General features: G+C 44.4%; 2 protein-coding genes across 2 annotated transcripts in view; one reads left to right on the forward strand and one right to left on the reverse strand.

Annotated features, from left to right (window-relative positions):
* rfc2 (replication factor C (activator 1) 2) overlaps positions 1 to 5,509 on the forward strand; it is a 7,107-nt gene extending 1,598 nt beyond the window's left edge. Inside the window, exons 3-6 of the mRNA XM_080015875.1 lie at positions 1,025 to 1,126; positions 1,350 to 1,608; positions 1,854 to 2,114; positions 5,118 to 5,509. Coding sequence (XP_079872001.1) covers positions 1,025 to 1,126; positions 1,350 to 1,608; positions 1,854 to 2,114; positions 5,118 to 5,228 — 733 coding nt within the window. The 3' untranslated portion in view covers positions 5,229 to 5,509. The remainder of the gene's footprint in view (positions 1 to 1,024; positions 1,127 to 1,349; positions 1,609 to 1,853; positions 2,115 to 5,117) is intronic.
* A 1,339-nt stretch (positions 5,510 to 6,848) lies between these two features.
* On the reverse strand, positions 6,849 to 14,375 carry LOC307240651 (protein NDRG3-like; the record flags this gene model as incomplete). Its single annotated transcript, XM_080014490.1, has 15 exons — positions 6,849 to 7,000; positions 7,630 to 7,681; positions 7,782 to 7,817; positions 8,623 to 8,670; positions 9,230 to 9,281; positions 9,400 to 9,465; positions 9,842 to 9,945; positions 11,175 to 11,231; positions 11,449 to 11,535; positions 12,086 to 12,146; positions 12,420 to 12,482; positions 13,492 to 13,612; positions 13,729 to 13,834; positions 13,971 to 14,003; positions 14,316 to 14,375. 15 exons carry the CDS (start codon positions 14,373 to 14,375, stop codon positions 6,849 to 6,851), a joined length of 1,098 nt encoding a protein of 365 aa, XP_079870616.1.
* Positions 14,376 to 20,971: the final 6,596 nt, after the last annotated feature.

Below are 20,971 nucleotides of genomic sequence, written 5' to 3' on the forward strand. Positions count from 1 at the left end.
CCGCAGCCACGTCTCGGTGGAACCCATAACACCGCGTTCCCGATTATCCCGCTGCGTCCTCGTCGCGCTCCGAGCTCGTCCAGCTTATTCTCCGGGGAGCTCACATTCCCTGTGGCGACCGAGGGCAGAAATGGTTTGTGTCTCCACCTCCTCGCTCTCCGTTCGGCCCTGCATCCCCGACCTCTCCTCTTCCAACTCGTCGGGGATTTGGGGTCTCGCTCCGGGCAGCAGTGGAGGCTTGGAGAGCGCAGTCAGCTCGTCCGAGAGGTAAACAATACCCCCACACCTGTTGGCATGGTAACCCGGCACAACAAATGTTTAAAGCACCAGGAGTATCAACAGAAATCCTTTGAGCTGCACAGTGTCCATGTGAGCGTGGGAAAAGAGACGGTACGGAGCGTGTCACCAGAAAAGAAAGCACAAAATAAACGCAAGACAATACAAAAAACAGGCCTGGCGTCATCTACATCACAATGCCACGCACGTGTCATGTGGTCGTCATGGCAACGTGGAACCCGGAAGCGAGGTGGTCGTCATGGCAATGTGGGACTCTGCAGCAAGGTGGTCGCCATGGTAATGTGACACGGCAGCGAGGCGGTCGTCATGGTGATGCGGCAGCAGGGTGGTCATCATGGTAACGTGTGACAGGGCGACGAGGTGGTTGTCACGGTAACATGTGTCACGGCAGCGAGACGGTTGTCATGGTAACGTGACACTATGAAGAGGAACTACTTTATTACATACTAGGCTATATTGGAATTATTGTGAGATTAAATGCATACAAGCAAATAAATGAAAAGACCTACATTGAAGTCAGCTCTGTACAACATTTACATAGTATTTTTTACTATTTTTAGTACTTATGAACGTATGAACGTATGTATATGTATGTGACAAATAAACCTCTTGATACACAGCAGTGAGGTGGTTGTCATGGTAACACGTGACACGGCAGTGGGGTGGTTGTCATGGTAACGTGTGGCACAGCAGTGAGGTGGTTGTCATGGTAACATGTGCTCCGCAGGGGCATCGACGTGGTGCGGAACAAGATCAAGATGTTCGCGCAGCAGAAGGTGACTCTGCCCAAAGGACGACACAAGATCATCATCCTGGACGAGGCAGACAGGTCGGCCATCTTGAACCTGTCTGTCTACCTTTCTGTCTTCCAACTGCCTCTCTGACTTCTTTGACATCTCTCCTGTGTGGGATGTTCTGTTATTCTATCAATCAACTCCAATGTTCCCCTGAAGTATTTCCCGTCTGTATTTACCGTCAATATTTGTCTGTATTTACCATCTGTGCTTACGTCTGTGTTTACGTCTGTATTTGTCTGTATTTACCGTCTGCAGCATGACGGACGGGGCTCAGCAGGCCCTCAGGAGGATCATGGAGATCTACTCCAAGACGACGCGCTTCGCTCTGGCCTGCAACGCCTCAGATAAGATCATTGAGCCCATCCAGTCGCGCTGCGCAGTGCTCCGCTATGCTAAGCTAACGGACGCTCAGATCCTGGCCCGCCTGCAGGAAGTGGTCCAACAGGAGGCGCTGGAGACCACGGAGGACGGGCTGGAGGCCGTCATCTTCACTGCCCAGGGAGACATGAGACAGGTGAGGCCCCGCCCCGGACATGTCCACTTCCTGCTTGAGAGTGATCAGAACACTGCATTACTTTACTGTAACGCTTCTGAAGACATGAACTCTATGGTACCAGAACCAGGAACCCAGACCATAATAGTTTTGTATCTCAATACATGGCCCGGCCCTGAACTGAAGCTTTGTCTGGTTGGTATGAATCCGCCCACTAGAGGGCGTCGACCCCGCTGACCCCATGTCCTGTGTCCCGTGTCCGTCAGGCGCTGAACAACCTGCAGTCGACCCACTCGGGCTTCGGCTTCGTCAACAGCGACAACGTGTTCAAGGTGTGCGACGAGCCGCACCCGCTGCTGGTGAAGAGCATGCTGGGATACTGCGTGGAGGCCGACGTGGACGCCGCCTACAAGGTGGTGGAGCAGCTGTGGGCGCTGGGATACTCCCCGGAGGACATCATCGGAAACATCTTCAGGGTCTGCAAGACCTTCCCCATGGCCGAGTACCTCAAGCTGGAGTTCATAAAGGTCAGGGCGGAGGAGCCAAAAGTACACACACACACACACACACACACACACACACACACACAGTACATTTATATATCATAGTTTGTGAATACACCATGTGGTGCTACTTGGACACGTCCTCAGTACCCGGGGTCGTAGGGTGTTTCGGGTCTTTAATCATCAGACACCCTCACACGGGCGACCCAGCCAGGGGTGATCCTGTCCCCGGCTTGTGTCCAAGTGGTCTGCTACTCCGTGGATCTCCCCTCCGGATCCACAGCCGGCGTGAGGCTTTTTCAGCAGCCTCCAAGATGTTTTTGATGGCTGTTTTACACAGCTGTGCTTTAATCCCCAAGAGGTTTGAGGGTTTGGTGCAATGACTGGCCAGCGAATCCCCGGCATCCAACTTCGACTGGTTCGCCCCGGGCTTTCCAGCCATTGCTCCTGCACTTGCATCCGCTCTGCGTACTTCGCCCTTTTGCGCTCGTTGGCCTCTTCAATTCGGTCTTCCCAGGGGACAGTAAGTTCCACTATGACCACTTGCTTTGTAGACTCTGATGTTAACGCCATGTCTGGGCGGAGTGAAGTGGTTGAGATGTGTTCTGGGAACTTCAGCTGCTTTCCCAGATCGACTTGGAGGTGCCAGTACCTTGCAGTGGCAAGAAGCCCACCCGAGGAGCGTGGCTGATGTTGTACCTTCTCCCCAGCTCTGACGAAGGTGATGGACTGCTTGGGAGTGTGCTGATTCTTGCTGTTCTGAACCGCTGTGCTGATTGTGTCCGCCAAAGCCCTAAGGACCTGGTCGTGGTGCCAGCTGTACCGCCCCTCCCACAATGCCTTCGAACAGCAACTCAGGATATGCTCCAGGGTGCCGCTTTTTTGGCACAGTTGGCCTGCCGGCGCGTCAGCCAGGCCGCAACGATGCAGATTGGCTGGGCTCGGGAGAACATCATACACTGATTGGATGAGGAACTTTATGCGCATTGGTTCGGCTCTCCAGAGCACTGACCAGGTGATCGTACGCTGTTCTGCATGTTCCCACCTAGACCAGGTGCCTTGTTGGTACATGCCGACCATCTTGGTTCAGCGGTCTTCCTCCACCTCTGCTCGTATCTCATCCTAAAGCAGTTGACACTTCTCTCTCCCTCTAGCTTTCTTGTAGCGCGGCTTGGAAATACTGCCCAGTCCTGCCCGCCCCGCTGCCACATTGTGGACCAAAGTGCTGTGCTGCAGCCGTGCCTCCACTCTGTCGACTGCTTCCTGTGCCTGCCACTTCCTACCGGTCTTCACACAGATTCCTGCTGTGGCAACTTCAGAGGAATCTCTGTACATCATCACCTCCCTGGCACGTGTGACCTTGAATTCCTCTGTCAAACCGCTGAAGGGAAGCTGCAGCTTGGTGGAATTCCCATACAGGGCGAGGCTGCATAGGGACCGAGGGAGCCCCAACCATCTCCGCAGAAACTGGCTGATGGTCTTCTCCAGAGCCTCCACAGTTTTCATAGACACCTCATAAACAAGAAGGGGCCAGAGTAACCTCGGCAGGACTCCATGTTGGTACATCCGGGCTTTGTATTTCCCTGGGAGCCCCAACTTGTCGATGGCAACGAGCCAGTTTGCCAGGTCCCTCCTGGTTTGTTGCAGTGCGGCTGTATCCCTCAGGGAGCTATCGGAGATCTTCCCTAGGCTCTTGACTGGTCTCTCTGTCACTGATGGAATCTGTGTCTCTCCCACGGTAAAGCAGAACCGGTCAGACATTTTACCTTTCTTCAGGACCAGAGACCTGGACTTGGCTGACTTGAAACTCATCCTTCCCCATGAGATGATTTGTTCAAGCCCCTGAAGGAGCCATCTGCACCCAGGAACAGATGTTGCTGTCACCGTAAGGTCTTTTATTGGGGGCTGCCGAGTACCACATCTAGACATGGGGCGGGGCCTCTGCATTCCACCTCCGCTGATTTGACAATCATGTTCATGGCAAGTGAGAAGAGAAGCACCAAGATTGTACAGCCGGTGATTATGCCCTTCTCCAGCTGTTTCCAGTCAGATGTTGATGATCCCGAAGAGACTCAATCTCAATTTGTTGTAAGAGTCCAGAATGACTTTTCGGATCGCCTCTGGCACATGGTGTCTTGCACTGTTTTTATGAGCTTGTGTGGAATGGATCCATAGGTGTTGGTAAGGTCCAGCCAGAGTGCTGCAAGGTCTCCTCTGCTTTCCCGTGCCTCTTGGATCAGCTGAGTCACTACGCCCGTATGCTCTAGGCATCCAGGTACTCCTGGTACTCCACCCTTCTGTACTGAGGTGTCCACATACTCGTTCTTTAGGAGAAACTCTTAACCGTTGTGACACAATCTTGAAGAAGATCTTCCCTTCGATGCAGAGCAGTAAGATGATACGGAACTGCTCCGTGTTATTTGAGTTGTCTTCTTTTGGTATCCAGACACCCTCCGCAGACCTCCACTGAGCAGCGACCTTTCCTCTCCGCCAGATCACCTTCAGGCTCTTCCAAAGTCGCACAAGTAGCCTTGGGCACTGCTTATAGACCCTGTAGGGAACTCCGCTGGGACCAGGGGCAGAACAAGCTCTTGCATCTCTACTTCTTTGACCTCTTTCAGGGGTTTGTGTATGTATGTATGTATGTATGTATGTATGTGTATATGTATGTGTGTATATATATATATATATATATATATATATATATATATACACACCTCATGTACAGTATATCTAATATCAAATATTTCCTGATTTTAAATATATTCAATGTTTTGCATCTGATGAGAATATTCATTCACAAAAGGTAGATTGAGGAGGTACAAGCTGCTGGTTTTACGAATTTGACCTTTGACCTCATGAAGATGAACATCAGCTACAATCGAAAAAGATGCATTTACGTTGCTTAATATGGAATAATGTCATGGATTTGGGATTCCTATTTTTCTGATTTGAAAATAACTATTGTGTTGAACTCTGTTCATGTCGTTGAGGGATCCTTGACCTTTGACCCCTCGCTGCCTGCAGGAGATCGGCTTCACCCACATGAAGGTCACGGAAGGTGTCAACTCCCTGCTGCAGATGGCCGGGCTGCTGGGCCGACTGTGCAGCAAGACAGCCCCCCCTAACGCCTGCTGAGCAAACTGCACCGGGACCAGGACCAGGAGGGTAGGATGGCCGCTAACCAACCAGCAGCACTGAGTCCAGAACCTTCTGATCCACTTGCAATAAACCGAACCTGTTACTGCGTTTGTTCCCGCTGGACGGCTGCTCCTGGTCCTGGTCACACTAAACACTGTTTCATTCATTTTGTGAGTTTTCCAGATCAGGAGATGTGTGAAGCTCAGGGTTCAGTTGGACCAGTTCTGTTTTAGTTTACTTATTCTGACTTATTATTTCAATAAAAAAACATCTTTGTAGCACAACGTCTTTATTTCAGTACAAATCTCTCATGTTGGTACAAACATCTTCAATACAAATCTGATATATAATGGAAGTATCATTAGAAGAGGAGTATAGAGAATATAGTCAAACTGGCGTTAGTGAAAACCTCACGTTTTGGAAAAACATGACAACATTCAAACATTTCACTGTTCTCCAGTAACACCCAGGTCTTATGAAGCTTAATGAACGCACGTCATTGTTCGTAATAACCCCGGTAAAATGCGGTGTCAATGTTATTTCATGTTGTGGCCGTTAAATAGGGACATTTTTAGGTTTCCATTTATTTAAAATGTCACAGTTGATATAAATTTGAAAATGCATCGTGCGTTACACAGATGATTTCATTAATAGATGAAATGATGACATCATAAAAGCTTGTATCCCTGCAAAGCCTTATAACCACTAAGTTATGTCATGGGGTACTTCAAAGTGCAGCAAAAGGTTTGTGTTACGTTCAAAATTTGGACGTTATTACATAAGAGTAAAGGTGTCATTTATTCCATCATGCCACTACAGAGCCGTGGTTTCCCTGGGGGGCTGTGCAGCAGGGGCCTCCAAGCATTGCTGTTGGTGCTACTTGAAGTAAACATCTGAACTAGAACTTTCTGTTCATTTAACAAATACTTTCATCTGGAACATCGTTGTCGCGCCCAGTCTGATTGGGACCCAGGGATCATGCAGAGTTTACAGCAAACATCAATAATAATCAGAAAAAAGTTTATGATTAGAAAACTTTAAAACTGTAAAAAGTTGAAAAAGAGACGTTTAACAGTGACTGGAAAAAAAGCAGGAGGAAGGAAGGAGGGATAGAAGGAACGAGGGATAGAAGGATGAAGGATAGAAGGAAGGAGGGAAAGAAGGAGGAAGGAAGGAGGGATGAAGGATAGAAGGAAGGAAGGAGGGAAAGAAGGGGGATGGAAGGAGGGAAGGAAAGAAGGAGGAAGGAAGGAGGGATGAAGGATAGAAGGAAGGAAGGAGGGAAAGAAGGGGGATGGAAGGAGGGAAAGAAGGAGGAAGGAAGGAGGGATGAAGGATAGAAGGAAGGAAGGAGGGAAAGAAGGGGGATGGAAGGAGGGAAGGAAAGAAGGAGGAAGGAAGGAGGGATGAAGGATAGAAGGAAGGAAGGAGGGAAAGAAGGGGGATGGAAGGAGGGATGGAAGGAAGGAGGGAGGGAAGGAAGGAAGGATGGATGAAGGAGGATGGAAGGGAGGAGGGAAAGAAGGAGGAAGGAAGGAAGGAGGGATGAAGGATAGAAGGAAGGAAGGAGAGAAAGAAGGGGGATGGAAGGAGGGAAGGAGGGATGGAAGGAGGCGTCTATGCGGTGACCTCTGCGGTGTGCGTCGGCATGGTAACACCCTCCGGGGGCGTGTCCACGGCACTGCGGCCGCGGGCGCCGTCCGCTGAGCCCACGCTGGAGGAGGAGTGAGTCCTGGAGCGAACCAAGCGCGTCATGCAGGCTGTGGGCACTGAGGGTGAGACAGCAACCACAGCATCGCACACGTCAGTACACGTCAGTACACGTCTGTTGTACTTTGTGTGTTTTTAAAAAACATTGAAATGCTCCAGAAAAACAAGAAGCTGGATTCAAAAAAGTGAGAACGGAGGACAGCGTGCACACACACACACACACACACACACACACACACACACACAGACAGAGTTCTAACGACACCTCAACTGTGTCTGTGGGTCCCGCAGTTGTCGTGCTCCAGACACTTTTATCCCAAAAAAATGCCAAGGAGAATAATGATAATGAAAATGCAGCGATAACAAGAGAGTGCCATCCCAAAATAATATGAATATTAATGACATTGAATATGTGGCATCACAAAACAGCTTTATTGTCAAACTACAGGAAAAACACACAAACACAGAGACATGTGGCACACAGTATGTACTTTACATGTACACACAGCACACAGTGTGTACTTTACATGTACATAGAGTACACAGTGCGTACTTTATATGCACACACAGTACACAGTGTGAGTAAAGGCTGCAGTACTACTGCAGAGTCACACTTCAGCCTCTCCGTTTTAAAAACGTTTATAATAAGAAAACCTCCAGAACAGGTGGTAACCATGGAGATACTCACTGTAGCCCATTCCCTGGACAAAGTACTTAAAGGCCTCAGCAAGTTTCCCAGGCTGGAGAGAGAGAGAGAGAGAGAAAGAGAGAGAGAGAGAGATATTGAGGGTCTTTGCATTTCCAGACACCATCATGTCTATAGTGATGGAGTAGTGTTACCTGCACCACCTGGGGGAGGCCTCCACAGTCTGCCATCTGCAGGACACAGAGAGAGACACAAACAGTCACTGCAGTCCCATTCAAGTGGGTTAGGGTTAAGGGGTTAGGGGGTTAGGGGGTTAAGGGGTTAGGGGGTTAGGGTTAAGGGGTTAGGGTTTAGGGGTTAAGGGGTTTAGGGGTTAAGGGGGTTAGGGGGTTAGGGGGTTAGGGGTTAAGGGGGTTAGGGGGTTAGGGTTAGGGTTAAGGGGTTAGGGTTTAGGGGTTAAGGGGTTTAGGGGGTTAGGGTTAAGGGGTTAGGGGTTAAGGGGTTAGGGGGTTAGGGTTAGGGTTAAGGGGTTAGGGTTTAGGGGTTAAGGGGTTTAGGGTTAAGGGGTTAGGGTTTAGGGGTTAGGGTTTAGGGGTTAAGGGGGTTAAGGGGTTAGGGGGTTAGGGTTAGGGTTAAGGGGTTAGGGTTTAGGGGTTTAGGGGGTTAGGGTTAGGGTTAAGGGGTTAGGGTTTAGGGGTTAGGGTTTAGGGGTTAAGGGGTTTAGGGGTTAAGGGGTTAAGGGGGTTAGGGGTTAAGGGGTTAGGGCCCGACCCAGATCTTAAGTCTCATCTGACCAACGCAGGTGGATGAGGAGTTTAGAAAGAGATAATACAAAGACAACATTATGAAAGACAGACAGGCAGGTTAACATAGAGACGGACAGATTAACAGACAGGTAGGTTAACATACAGACAGGTGAACAGAAAGACAGGTGGATTAACAGATAGGCATGTTGACATACAGACAGACAGACAGGCAGGTTTACATACAGACAGACAGGCAGGTTAACAGAGAGAGAGACAGACAGGCAGGTACCTTCAGTAATGTGGTGTTGGTTGGGTTCAGTCTGGAGTTACATTCCACCTGAACAGGAAGTGAAACATCATCAACACAAACTACGACAATAATATGATTCCACAACGTTATAAACTTCATGTGGCGTTGTCATCTGAGCGTTGTCATGGAAACAAAACTGTGCCAGCGGTAGCACAGGGCAAGCACTGCTGCCTCACAGCAAAAAGGTCCCGGGTTCGATTCCCTGGGGAGCTGTTGGCACCGTGCTGTGGAGGGTTATCTGCTGATCAGGGTCCTTTCTGGGTGGATGCATGTTCTCCCTGTGCTCACATGGGGTTTCCTCCATGTAACATCAGTGAGGACCCGACCCAAAACATGGGGTTTCCTCCTTGTAACATCAGTGAGGACCCCACCCAAAACAAGCAGAACATCGTCGTCTGACCAGCACTTGTAATTGGTTGCCGGGCGTTGCTGTATGCTGCCCACTGCTCCTGTTCACGGGGGAAGGAGGAGCCAGGATGGATACAAGCAGATGGATACAACATCCCTTGAAGCCTGTGTTGTTGTCATGAGTTCATGTGTTGTGGTGTATGCACCATGTGACAAATTAAGGTTCTTCTTCACTCACCACAACCTCAACAGCTGGCGATGAATCTCCAACCACCAGGAGAGCAGGACACCTACGCAAACACATACATCAATGACAAGATGCAAACTAGAAAATAAAAGAGAGAAACAAGAAACCAAACGGTGAAACACAAACAGAAAAACGAGAGAAGGGGGCAGACAGACAGGTACCTGAGTGTGGTGACTGTGTGTTTGTTCAGTCCAGGGACAGGTCGCTCCATCTGCAGCTCAGTGCGACTGACACACACACATTAAATTAAATGGTATTATACATAAATCGTAATTGTATATTTTTACATCCACAGATGCTGACAGGAGCCAAAGGAGCCAAACAGAAAAAAACGTTCAAGTCACCAGAGTTTAACTACAACCTGAGCGGTCATATTCTTCATGATAATACTACTAGTAGTAGTTACTAGCCTTACTAGAAGTATTACTATTAGTATCAGTGTAGTAGTAATAGTAGTACTCGTTTTATTAGTACTAGTAGTACTAGTGTAGTAGTACTAGCAGTACTAGTTTTGTAGTACTAGAAGTACTAGTAGCATGAGTGTAGTCATACTGGTGTGGTAGTACTAGTGTGGTAGTACTAGTAGTAGTAGTGTAGAAGTACCTGTCATAGCTGTTGTAGAACAACACCAGGTTTTCTTGTGGAATGTCCTGAGAAACATGGAGTCGATACGTCTGTATGATCTCCTGGTTCTCTGTTAGCTCACACTGACAAACACACACACGCAGAATTACTGGCGGTGTGAAACTTTCACACTTTTTTTGAATGACCCGAGTTTACCTTGAACGCAGCGTGCCACTACTCACGGTGAAATGACTGAGTTTGCTTTGAAAGCAGCGTGTCTGTACTCACGGTGAAATGGCCGAGTTTGCCTTGAACGCAGCACATCTGTACACACGGTAAAATGACCGAGTTTGCCTTGAAGGCACTAGTCTATACTCACAGTGAAATGACCGAGTTTGCCTTGAAAGCAGCGTGTCTGTACTCACGGTGAAATGGCCAAGTTTGCCATGAACGCAGCGCATCTGTAGTCACGGTGAAATGACTGAGTTTGCCATGAAGGCGTCATTACTCACATTGAAACGACTGAGTTTGCCTTGAAGGCATCAGTACTCACGGTGAAATGGCCGAGTTTGCCTTGAAGGCATCAGTACTTACAGGGAATTGCCGAGTTTGCCTTGAGGGCATCAGTACTCACGGGGAAACGTCCGAGTTTGCCTTGAAGGCATCAGTACTCGCGGTGAAACGACCGAGTTTGCCTTGAAGGCACCAGTTCCCACGGGGAAACGACCGAGTTTGCCTTGAAGGCATCAGTACTCACGGGGAAACGACCGAGTTTGCCTTGAAGGCATCAGTACTCACGGGGAAACGACCGAGTTTGCCTTGGAGGCATCAGTACTCACGGGGAAACGACCGAGTTTGCCTTGAAGGCATCAGTACTCACGGGGAAACGACCGAGTTTGCCTTGGAGGCATCAGTACTCACGGGGAAACGACCGAGTTTGCCTTGAAGGCATCAGTACTCACGGGGAAACGACCGAGTTTGCCTTGGAGGCATCAGTACTGACGGGGAAACGACCGAGTTTGCCTTGAAGGCATCAGTACTCACGGGGAAACGACCGAGTTTGCCTTGAAGGCATCAGTACTCACGGGGAAACGACCGAGTTTGCCTTGGAGGCATCAGTACTCACGGGGAAACGACCGAGTTTGCCTTGAAGGCATCAGTACTCACGGGGAAACGACCGAGTTTGCCTTGGAGGCATCAGTACTCACGGGGAAACGACCGAGTTTGCCTTGAAGGCATCAGTACTCACGGGGAAACGACCGAGTTTGCCTTGGAGGCATCAGTACTCACGGGGAAACGACCGAGTTGGCCTTGAAGGCATCAGTACTCACGGGGAAACGACCGAGTTGGCCTTGAAGGCATCAGTACTCACGGTGCTGAAGTGGTGGCTCATGATGTTGTCCACCAGGTTACTGGTCCAACTGCTCAGCTGAGAAGACATGAACAGAAGTATTCACTCAACAGAAGCTTCCACTAGAGGGCGAGCTGCCCAATCATAAACACTACAACACAAATAAACAATATCTATGTCTTTGACGTGTCTTGGTGTGTTTGTGATGTCTGATGTGTCTCTGATGTGTCTCTGATGTATCTTTGAAGTGTCTTTGAAGTGTCTTTGAAGTGTCTTTGATTTCTTGTGGACTCACCTTGGCCGTGGCCCAGTCGATCCAGCCTTTGGCGCACGGGTCCACGTTGATCAGAACCAAACCTTCCACCAAACCAGGTTCATTCAGCTGAAACACACAAGTTGATCTACAGGTACTTCCATCACCTGGAGCCGCTGTTCTGAACATCCACTTCTACTTCTACTCCTAGTTATACTTCTACACCTAGTTCTACTTCTAGTTCTACTTCTAGTTCTACTTCTACGTCTGGTTCTACTTCTAACTCTTCTTCTATGTCTAGTTCTACTTTTACTTCTAGTTCTACTTCTAGTTCTACTTCTACGTCTACTTCTACATCTAGTTCTACTTCTAGTTCTACTTCTACATCCAGTTGTACTTTTGAGTTCTACTTCCGGTTCTACTTCTAGTTCTACTTCTATGTCTAGTTATACTTCTAGTTCTTCATCTAGTTTTACTTCTAGTTCTACTCCTACATCTAGTTGTACTTCTACATCTCGTTCTACCTCTACGTCTAGTGCTACTTCTACGTCTAGTTCTACTTCTACATCTAGTTCTACTTCTACATCTATCATCTTATCTTATCATCTTATCTTATCTAATTATATCTTATCTTATCTCATCTTATCTTAGTTCTACTTCTAGTTGAAGCTGAACTTACAGCCAGTCTGGTGAGGACGTTCGCTCCAGCTCCGACTCCGACTCCGATGACGCTCTTCACCCTGAAACACACGTCATCACTTCATTCCTCATCTCCACCTGTTTTTCTTCTCAAGGGAGGTTTTCCAACACATACAAGGATGTTTTCAAGATGGTACAGAACCTGCCACGTTACCTTTGACATCCCACTTGGACGTTGGATCAGCTCATTGATATTATCGCCTTTGAACTGATCCATCGATCCAAATTGATGCATCGTTACACCTCCAGCAGACAGACAGACAGTGAGACAGACAGACAGTGAGACAGAAAGACAGTGAGACAGTCGTACTTACTGTAACTGTGTCATGACGCACGGCAGCATTAGAGCCAGCTCATCCATGGTGGGGTACTGGTACCTACAGTAAAAACACACACACAATTGTTGGGCTGTTTGTATTTGTGTGTAACAGTGTATTTGTGTCTAGCCCCCCCCCCCCCCTGCATGGCAGAGGGGGGGGCGGCTGGGGAACCACGCCCGGACGATGGAGACCAGGGGCCCGCTCCTGGAGCCAGGCCACGAAGGGGGACTTTGCTTGAAGCACCTGGTGACCGGGCGACACGTGGCCCGAGGAAGAGACGGGGTGCGGCCTGGCGGTCCACCACCCTCAATGAGGATCATAAGGGTTGGGTGCATCGCCCGGTGGGTGGAGGTGGAGTGGATGGAGGCGCGCTGGACCCTGGCGATGGAAACTGCCGTTTGGAAGGTGGAACGGAGCATGTGTGGGAGGTTGGGAGGTAGTGACATTGCGGAGGTGGATCTCGGCAGTAACCTGGCCTGGACTGCCTGGGCCCCCTAGACCGCCACCCGGACCGCCTATACCACCTGGACCACCTGGACCACCTGGGCCACCTGGACCGCCTGGGCCACCCGGACAACCTGGACCACCCGGATGACCTGGGCCACCTAGACCAGCTAAAAGTTTGTTCTTCAGGGCTCGGTTAGCACGGGGGACCCCTGGTTTGTGACACAGGTACCAGCAGACCAGAAGCTGCAGCTGCAGGAATCCAGGAAGTCCAGAGTCCAGGGAGTCCAGAGTCCAGGGAGTCCAGAGTCCAGAGTCCAGGAAGTCCAGAGTCCAGAGTCCAGGGAGTCCAGAGAGGTCGGACCTCAGGGGTCTTTGCGTAGCGACCAAAACAATAAGGACCCGGATACAGGACCAAATGAGGAATCAACCTGGAAAAGATGGAGGAAGCTGCTGGAAACAAGACACCTGGAACGAAGGCCAGGGACCCGCTAAGGAGCAAGAGAATGGGATGGAGGGATGATAGGATGGATGGATGGATGATGTAGGGATGGATGGACTGGGAGGAGGAAGCAGGTGTGTAACAGCGTGTGTCAGTGTGTACTTGTGTGTGTGTTTGTACCCGGAGGGGAAGCAGGCGGCGCTGTCCTGTTGTCCTGGAGCGTCAACGTGAAGAACCGTGAAGTGTTGAGTCACTTCCTGCATGTCCTCATAGTTAAACAGGCTGTTAAAGCACGACTTGTCTGCACACACACACACACACACACACACACTTATTACAGACTGATCCTAAAACAGTTTGTACTTCTGAGTGTGTGTATTTTTGTGTGTACTTCTGAGCGTGTGTCCTGTGACTCACGGTTGAGTCCGATGTCGTGGTAGGTGAGGATCGTGGGTCGGTTGCCCTTAGCGACGCCTCTCATGGTGACGTGCAGCACGCCGTGCGGAGTCTCCACATCGTGCTCCTGAGCAACGCACGCACACACACACACACACACACACACACACACACACACGCACACACACACACGCACACACAGTTAAAAGAGCTGCAGGAGGGAGGAGCTCACCTGTGTGTGAACAGTGACAGGATCAACTCACCTGACAGTCAAAGTCCTGCAGGTTTCGTCCGTTCTGAAGAGAGAAAAATGAAGATACTGTTATAGCGTATATCACCACAGCCCTGTAATAGTGTATATATATCTATATATATATATGACCAGAGTTATATCACTGAGCTGTAATTGAATCACAAAAAGTTTTTCTACTTTAAACTTTGCTTTAAACATCTGGAATTTGGATCTAAATCAGCGTTAGAATGACTTTTACTCTGTATCCATCAGTATACATGACTCCCCTGATACATATTATTATTATTATTATTATTATTATTATTATTATTCATAATAATAATAATAATAATAATAATAATTCACCTGCCCTCACCTGTTCAGTCAGCAGGGGTTTGATCTCCGTCAGCTGGACGTCGTGGAGCTCCTCCATCATCGGTCCAAGCTGCTGCCAATCACTCTGAGAGGAACGCTGCAGAACAACAGCAGCCATTTTCCATTTACTGCAAAAATAATAATAATAAAAACAGCAACAACAACAGCAATAATAATAATAATAATAATAATAATAATAATAATAAGTTGGAAATCTACTTTATGCCGTTAGATCATGTCAAATTCACTGAAAAGGCTTGTCTGCGGGAGGTGGAGAGTGCTCCCTGTGGAGCTCCACCTTAAAGGGACACTCCACCCTTCAGGGACATTTCACAGCAGCTAGGCTAGCTGATCCCCTCCGCAGCCATGCATTGAGCTAACACAGCTAGCTGGTACGTATGTGGGTGGTGCATGAAGGAGCAGGGGAGCTGCCACTGCACAGACTCCTGCTTCTTTTTCGTCGTGGCGTCTCCTCAGAGGAAACTTGGCCTTTTCCAAGCTCCACTGGACGTCGGGAAGGAGAGAAGCTGATGTTGATTCTTCAGAGAGTTATCACACTGCATTTCCATAAGTTCTAAATGCAGACTCTGTTCCACTTCTTCTGCATCCATCAGGAAGGGAGTGGAGAACATCTTGTTTCTTTCTCAATGATAGAAAAATCTCGGAAGCGCTGAGGGAATTCTGTCACGAGAGATGTGATCACAGACACATATTTCCCATTTTTAGCAGGAAGCTTGGCCTTTGGAAAACCCCATTTGATTTGGGACAGCGTGGGCAAGTGTGAGGTTGCGTAGTTGTGTCTCAAAGAGACGGAGCTTCACACAGAATGCTTTCTTTTCACATCAGAAGGGTGGAGTAAGTCCCCCGATTCAGCATCGACATCAGACAGGGAAGCTTGAAACCCTCGGTGGTAGAGCCCCCGTTACATTTACGTCGACAGTTTTCACAACAGTGTTCATCACGTCGCCAAGCTGCAGTGTCTTGGCACAGAGGGCTTCCTGGTGGATGATACAGGGCATTTTAACAGCCTCCCCACGGCTCTCTTGCACCTTGGCGCACACCACAGAGGCCCGTCCTTTGCGCTCGCCTGTCATTGCTGGAGCTTCATTCGTTGTAACTCCACACAGCTTGTCCCATTTAAGTCCCATCTTGTCAGTTGCGTCTGATACAGCTTCAAAAACGTCCTTACCCGTTGTTGTGCCCTTTATACTCCCGAGATCAAGCGGCTCCTCCGTGATGCCAAAGCTATCGTCAACTCCCCGCAAAGAAAAGAACGGCTGTGCGGTGTCCGTGGCATCCGTGCCCTCGTCACATGCGATCGAGTAAAAATCAAAAGCACAAGTTTTGTCTGACACTTGATGTAAGTGAGCTGACAAGTCTTGGATTCACCGCACAACTGTGTTTCTGGTCTTGCTAACTCTTGTTTCGTGGAGAAGCTGCCTGTTCGAGACAGTAGCTCCACCTAGTGTTCAAACTAAGAAGTACAGTACAGTCAAGCCCAAGTTTCATGTCTGGGCCATATTCCATTGTATTTTTAGAATTTGCTGCGGGCCAATTAAACATGGACCACGGGCCGCAGTTGGCCCGCGGGCCGTAGTTTGGACACCTCTGCTCTATATTATAAATATATCTATATACTATATAGTCTCTGTACAATATACTCTATATCTATATCCCCCATATCTACATACTCTAATATCTTTACTCTATACACTCTATATCCGGTATATACTCTTTCTACTGTATATACTATATGTACAGTATACTCTATATCGATATACAATATAGTCTATATATAATATACTTTAAATCTAGATACACTATATCTATATACTCTTAATATCTATACTCTTTATACTCTATATCTATATACTCTAAATGTATACACTATATAGTCTGTATATCAATATCTATATACGCTATACTCTATATCTATATACTATATCCTCCATACTCTATAGTTATATACTTTATACTCTATATATTGATATCTATATACTCAATATATGTTTACTATATGTATATATGTATATCCTATATAATCTATAGTTATATACTATATACATTCAATATCTATATACTATATACCTTATGGTTGGTTATATACTATATATACTCCATATCTCATCCAACAGTTCCAGGATCCCACAGCGATGCTGCTTGGCACTCACTACGCTCCATGGCGGCCATGTTGGGCCTGTGGAGATGCTCCCTGACTGTTGCTAAGCAACCAGTGATCCCTCAGCAGAGGATGTTGGCCAGTGGCCACCACACACACACACACACACACACACACACACACACACACACACACACACACACACAGTGGCATGTGAGGGACCAGGAGACCCTTTGACACTGGTTCTCAACGTACGGTCTGGGGACCGCCAGGAGGTCAGGCAGAATCAGATCTAATCAATAAGAATATTCATCAGATCGTAGAGTTTACAAACACATTCAAAAGGATGGAGAAATTATCAGTACAGCCCTGTGTCTGCAGCGGAAAGATGGAGCTCTCCACCCACACACACACCCACACACACACACACACACACACACACACACACACACACACACACACACACACACACACACACACACACACACACACACACACACACACAGACAGACAACTAGTTATTCTGAACCAACTGGATCGAACTGTTTTAACTGTAAAACTTAATATCAAACTGTTTTTAAAGTCATTCCACGTGATTTTTACATCTTTAACCCTTAGAACATGTGATAATATGAATATGATATTTAAACAGTAGAACATGTGATCATATGAATATGATATTTAAACCTTAGAACATGTGATAATATGAATATGATATTTAAACCTTAGAACATGTGATCATATGAATATGATATTTAAACAGTAGAACATGTGATAATATGAATATGATATTTAAACCTTAGAACATGTGATAATATGATATTTAAACCTTAGAACATGTGATCATATGAATATGATATTTAAACCTTGGAACATGTGATCATATGAAAATGATATTTAAACAGTAGAACATGTGATGATATGAATATGATATTTAAACCTTAGAACATGTGATCATATGAATATGATATTTAAACAGTAGAACATGTGATAATATGAATATGATATTTAAACCTTAGAACATGTGATCATATGAATATGATATTTAAACAGTAGAACATGTGATAATATGAATATGATATTTAAACAGTAGAACATGTGATAATATGAATATGATATTTAAACCTTAGAACATGTGATAATATGAATATGATATTTAAACCTTAGAACATGTGATAATATGAATATGATATTTAAACCTTAGAACATGTGATCATATGAATATGATATTTAAACCTTAGAACATGTGATAATATGAATATGATATTTAAACAGTAGAACATGTGATCATATGAATATGATATTTAAACAGTAGAACATGTGATCATATGAATATGATATTTAAACCTTAGAACATGTGATAATATGAATATGATATTTAAACCTTAGAACATGTGATAATATGAATATGATATTTAAACGTTAGAACATGTGATCATATGAATATGATATTTAAACCTTAGAACATGTGATAATATGAATATGATATTTAAACAGTAGAACATGTGATAATATGAATATGATATTTAAACCTTAGAACATGTGATAATATGAATATGATATTTAAACCTTAGAACATGTGATAATATGAATATGATATTTAAGCAGTAGAACATGTGATAATATGAATATGATATTTAAACCTTAGAACATGTGATAATATGATATTTAAACCTTAGAACATGTGATAATATTAATATGATATTTAAACAGTAGAACATGTGATAATATGAATATGATATTTAAACCTTAGAACATGTGATAACATGAATATGATATTTAAACAGTAGAACATGTGATAATATGAATATGATATTTAAACAGTAGAACATGTGATAATATGATATTTAAACCTTAGAACATGTGATAATATGAATATGATATTTAAACCTTAGAACATGTGATCATATGAATATGATATTTAAACAGTAGAACATGTGATCATATGAATATGATATTCAAACAGTAGAACATGTGATAATATGATATTTAAACCTTAGAACATGTGATAATATGAATATGATATTTAAACCTTAGAACATGTGATAATATGAATATGATATTTAAACCATAGAACATGTGATAATATGAATATGATATTCAAACAGTAGAACATGTGATGATATGAATATGATATTTAAACCCTAGAACATGTGATAATATGAATATGATATTTAAACAGTAGAACATGTGATAATATGAATATGATATTTAAACCTTAGAACATGTGATAATATGAATATGATATTTAAACAGTAGAACATGTGATCATATGATATTTAAACCTTAGAACATGTGATAATATGAATATGATATTTAAACCTTAAAACATGTGATAATATGAATATGATATTTAAACAGTAGAACATGTGATAATATGGATATGATATGTAAACCTTTGAACATGTGATAATATGAATATGATATTTAAACAGTAGAACATGTGATAATATGAATATGATATTTAAACCTTAGAACATGTGATAATATGAATATGATATTTAAACCTTAGAACACGTGATAATATGAATATGATATTTAAACAGTAGAACATGTGATAATATGAATATGATATTTAAACAGTAGAACATGTGATGATATGAATATGATATTTAAACCTTAGAACATGTGATAATATGAATATGATATTTAAACAGTAGAACATGTGATAATATGAATATGATATTTAAACCTTAGAACATGTGATAATATGAATATGATATTTAAACAGTAGAACATGTGATCATATGAATATGATATTTAAACAGTAGAACATGTGATAATATGAATATGATATTTAAACCTTAGAACATGTGATAATATGAATATGATATTTAAACCTTAGAACATGTGATAATATGAATATGATATTTAAACAGTAGAACATGTGATCATATGAATATGATATTTAAACAGTAGAACATGTGATAATATGAATATGATATTTAAACAGTAGAACATGTGATCATATGAATACGATATTTAAACAGTAGAACATGTGATCATATGAATATGATATTTAAACAGTAGAACATGTGATAATATGAATATGATATTTAAACCTTAGAACATGTGATCATATGAATATGATATTTAAACAGTAGAACATGTGATCATATGAATACGATATTTAAACAGTAGAACATGTGATCATATGAATATGATATTTAAACAGTAGAACATGTGATAATATGAATATGATATTTAAACCTTAGAACATGTGATCATATGAATATGATATTTAAACCTTAGAACATGTGATCATATGAATATGATATTTAAACAGTAGAACATGTGATAATATGAATATGATATTTAAACAGTAGAACATGTGATCATATGAATATGATATTTAAACAGTAGAACATGTGATCATATGAATATGATATTTAAACAGTAGAACACGTGATCATATGAATATGATATTTAAACAGTAGAACATGTGATCATATGAATATGATATTTAAACAGTAGAACATGTGATAATATGAATATGATATTTAAACAGTAGAACATGTGATCATATGAATATGATATTTAAACAGTAGAACATGTGATCATATGAATATGATATTTAAACAGTAGAACACGTGATCATATGAATATGATATTTAAACAGTAGAACATGTGATCATATGAATATGATATTTAAACAGTAGAACATGTGATCATATGAATATGATATTTAAACAGTAGAACACGTGATCATATGAATATGATATTTAAACAGTAGAACATGTGATCATATGAATATGATATTTAAACAGTAGAACATGTGATCATATGAATATGATATTTAAACAGTAGAACATGTGATCATATGAATATGATATTTAAACAGTAGAACATGTGATCATATGAATATGATATTTAAACAGTAGAACGAGCCGCTCACCTCAGGATGTCGTTTCGCTGGTGCAGCCGCTCAGCTAATGATGCGTTCAAGTCCTACGGGGGTGGTGGGAAATAGGAGCTTCCAGCGTGGAGATGCATTTGGCGTCAGTTTTAAAATCGTAATAACCAAATCATCAGTTTTCTCACCACGAAAACAGATCAAATCACCTGAAAAACAAACCGTCCTGTGTGCATACGTATGTTAACGTTAGACATCTGATTTTATAACAACTTTACATTCCTTTTTATTGTGAATCATATTCTGAAAACCTGTGTGTGTGTGTGTGTGTGTGTGTGTGTGTGTGTGTGTGTGTGTGTGTGTGTGTGTGTGTGTGTGTGTGTGTGTGTGTGTGTGTGTGTGTGTGTGTGTGTGTGTGTGTGTCTACAGGACTTTTCCCAATTGGTTGTGGTGTAATAATACGGTCGGTATTATGTCCCGAGCCCCACCCTGCAGCCACAGAAGACCCCCCGGCCCCCAGAGAAGCTGGAAACCCATGGAGCAACTCCCAAGCCGAGCCCCAAGGAGCATAACCCAGTCCCAGGGAACACGAGGGGACCCCGCCTCCCTGAGGCGCACACATACAACCCACCCCCAAGTGCAGGCACAAGACACAGCCGTAGGCGTAGAACCCGGGCTGCGGGTG

This window comes from Zeus faber (assembly GCF_960531495.2).
Source record: "Zeus faber genome assembly, chromosome: 15".
Classification (NCBI taxonomy): Eukaryota; Metazoa; Chordata; class Actinopteri; order Zeiformes; family Zeidae; genus Zeus; species Zeus faber.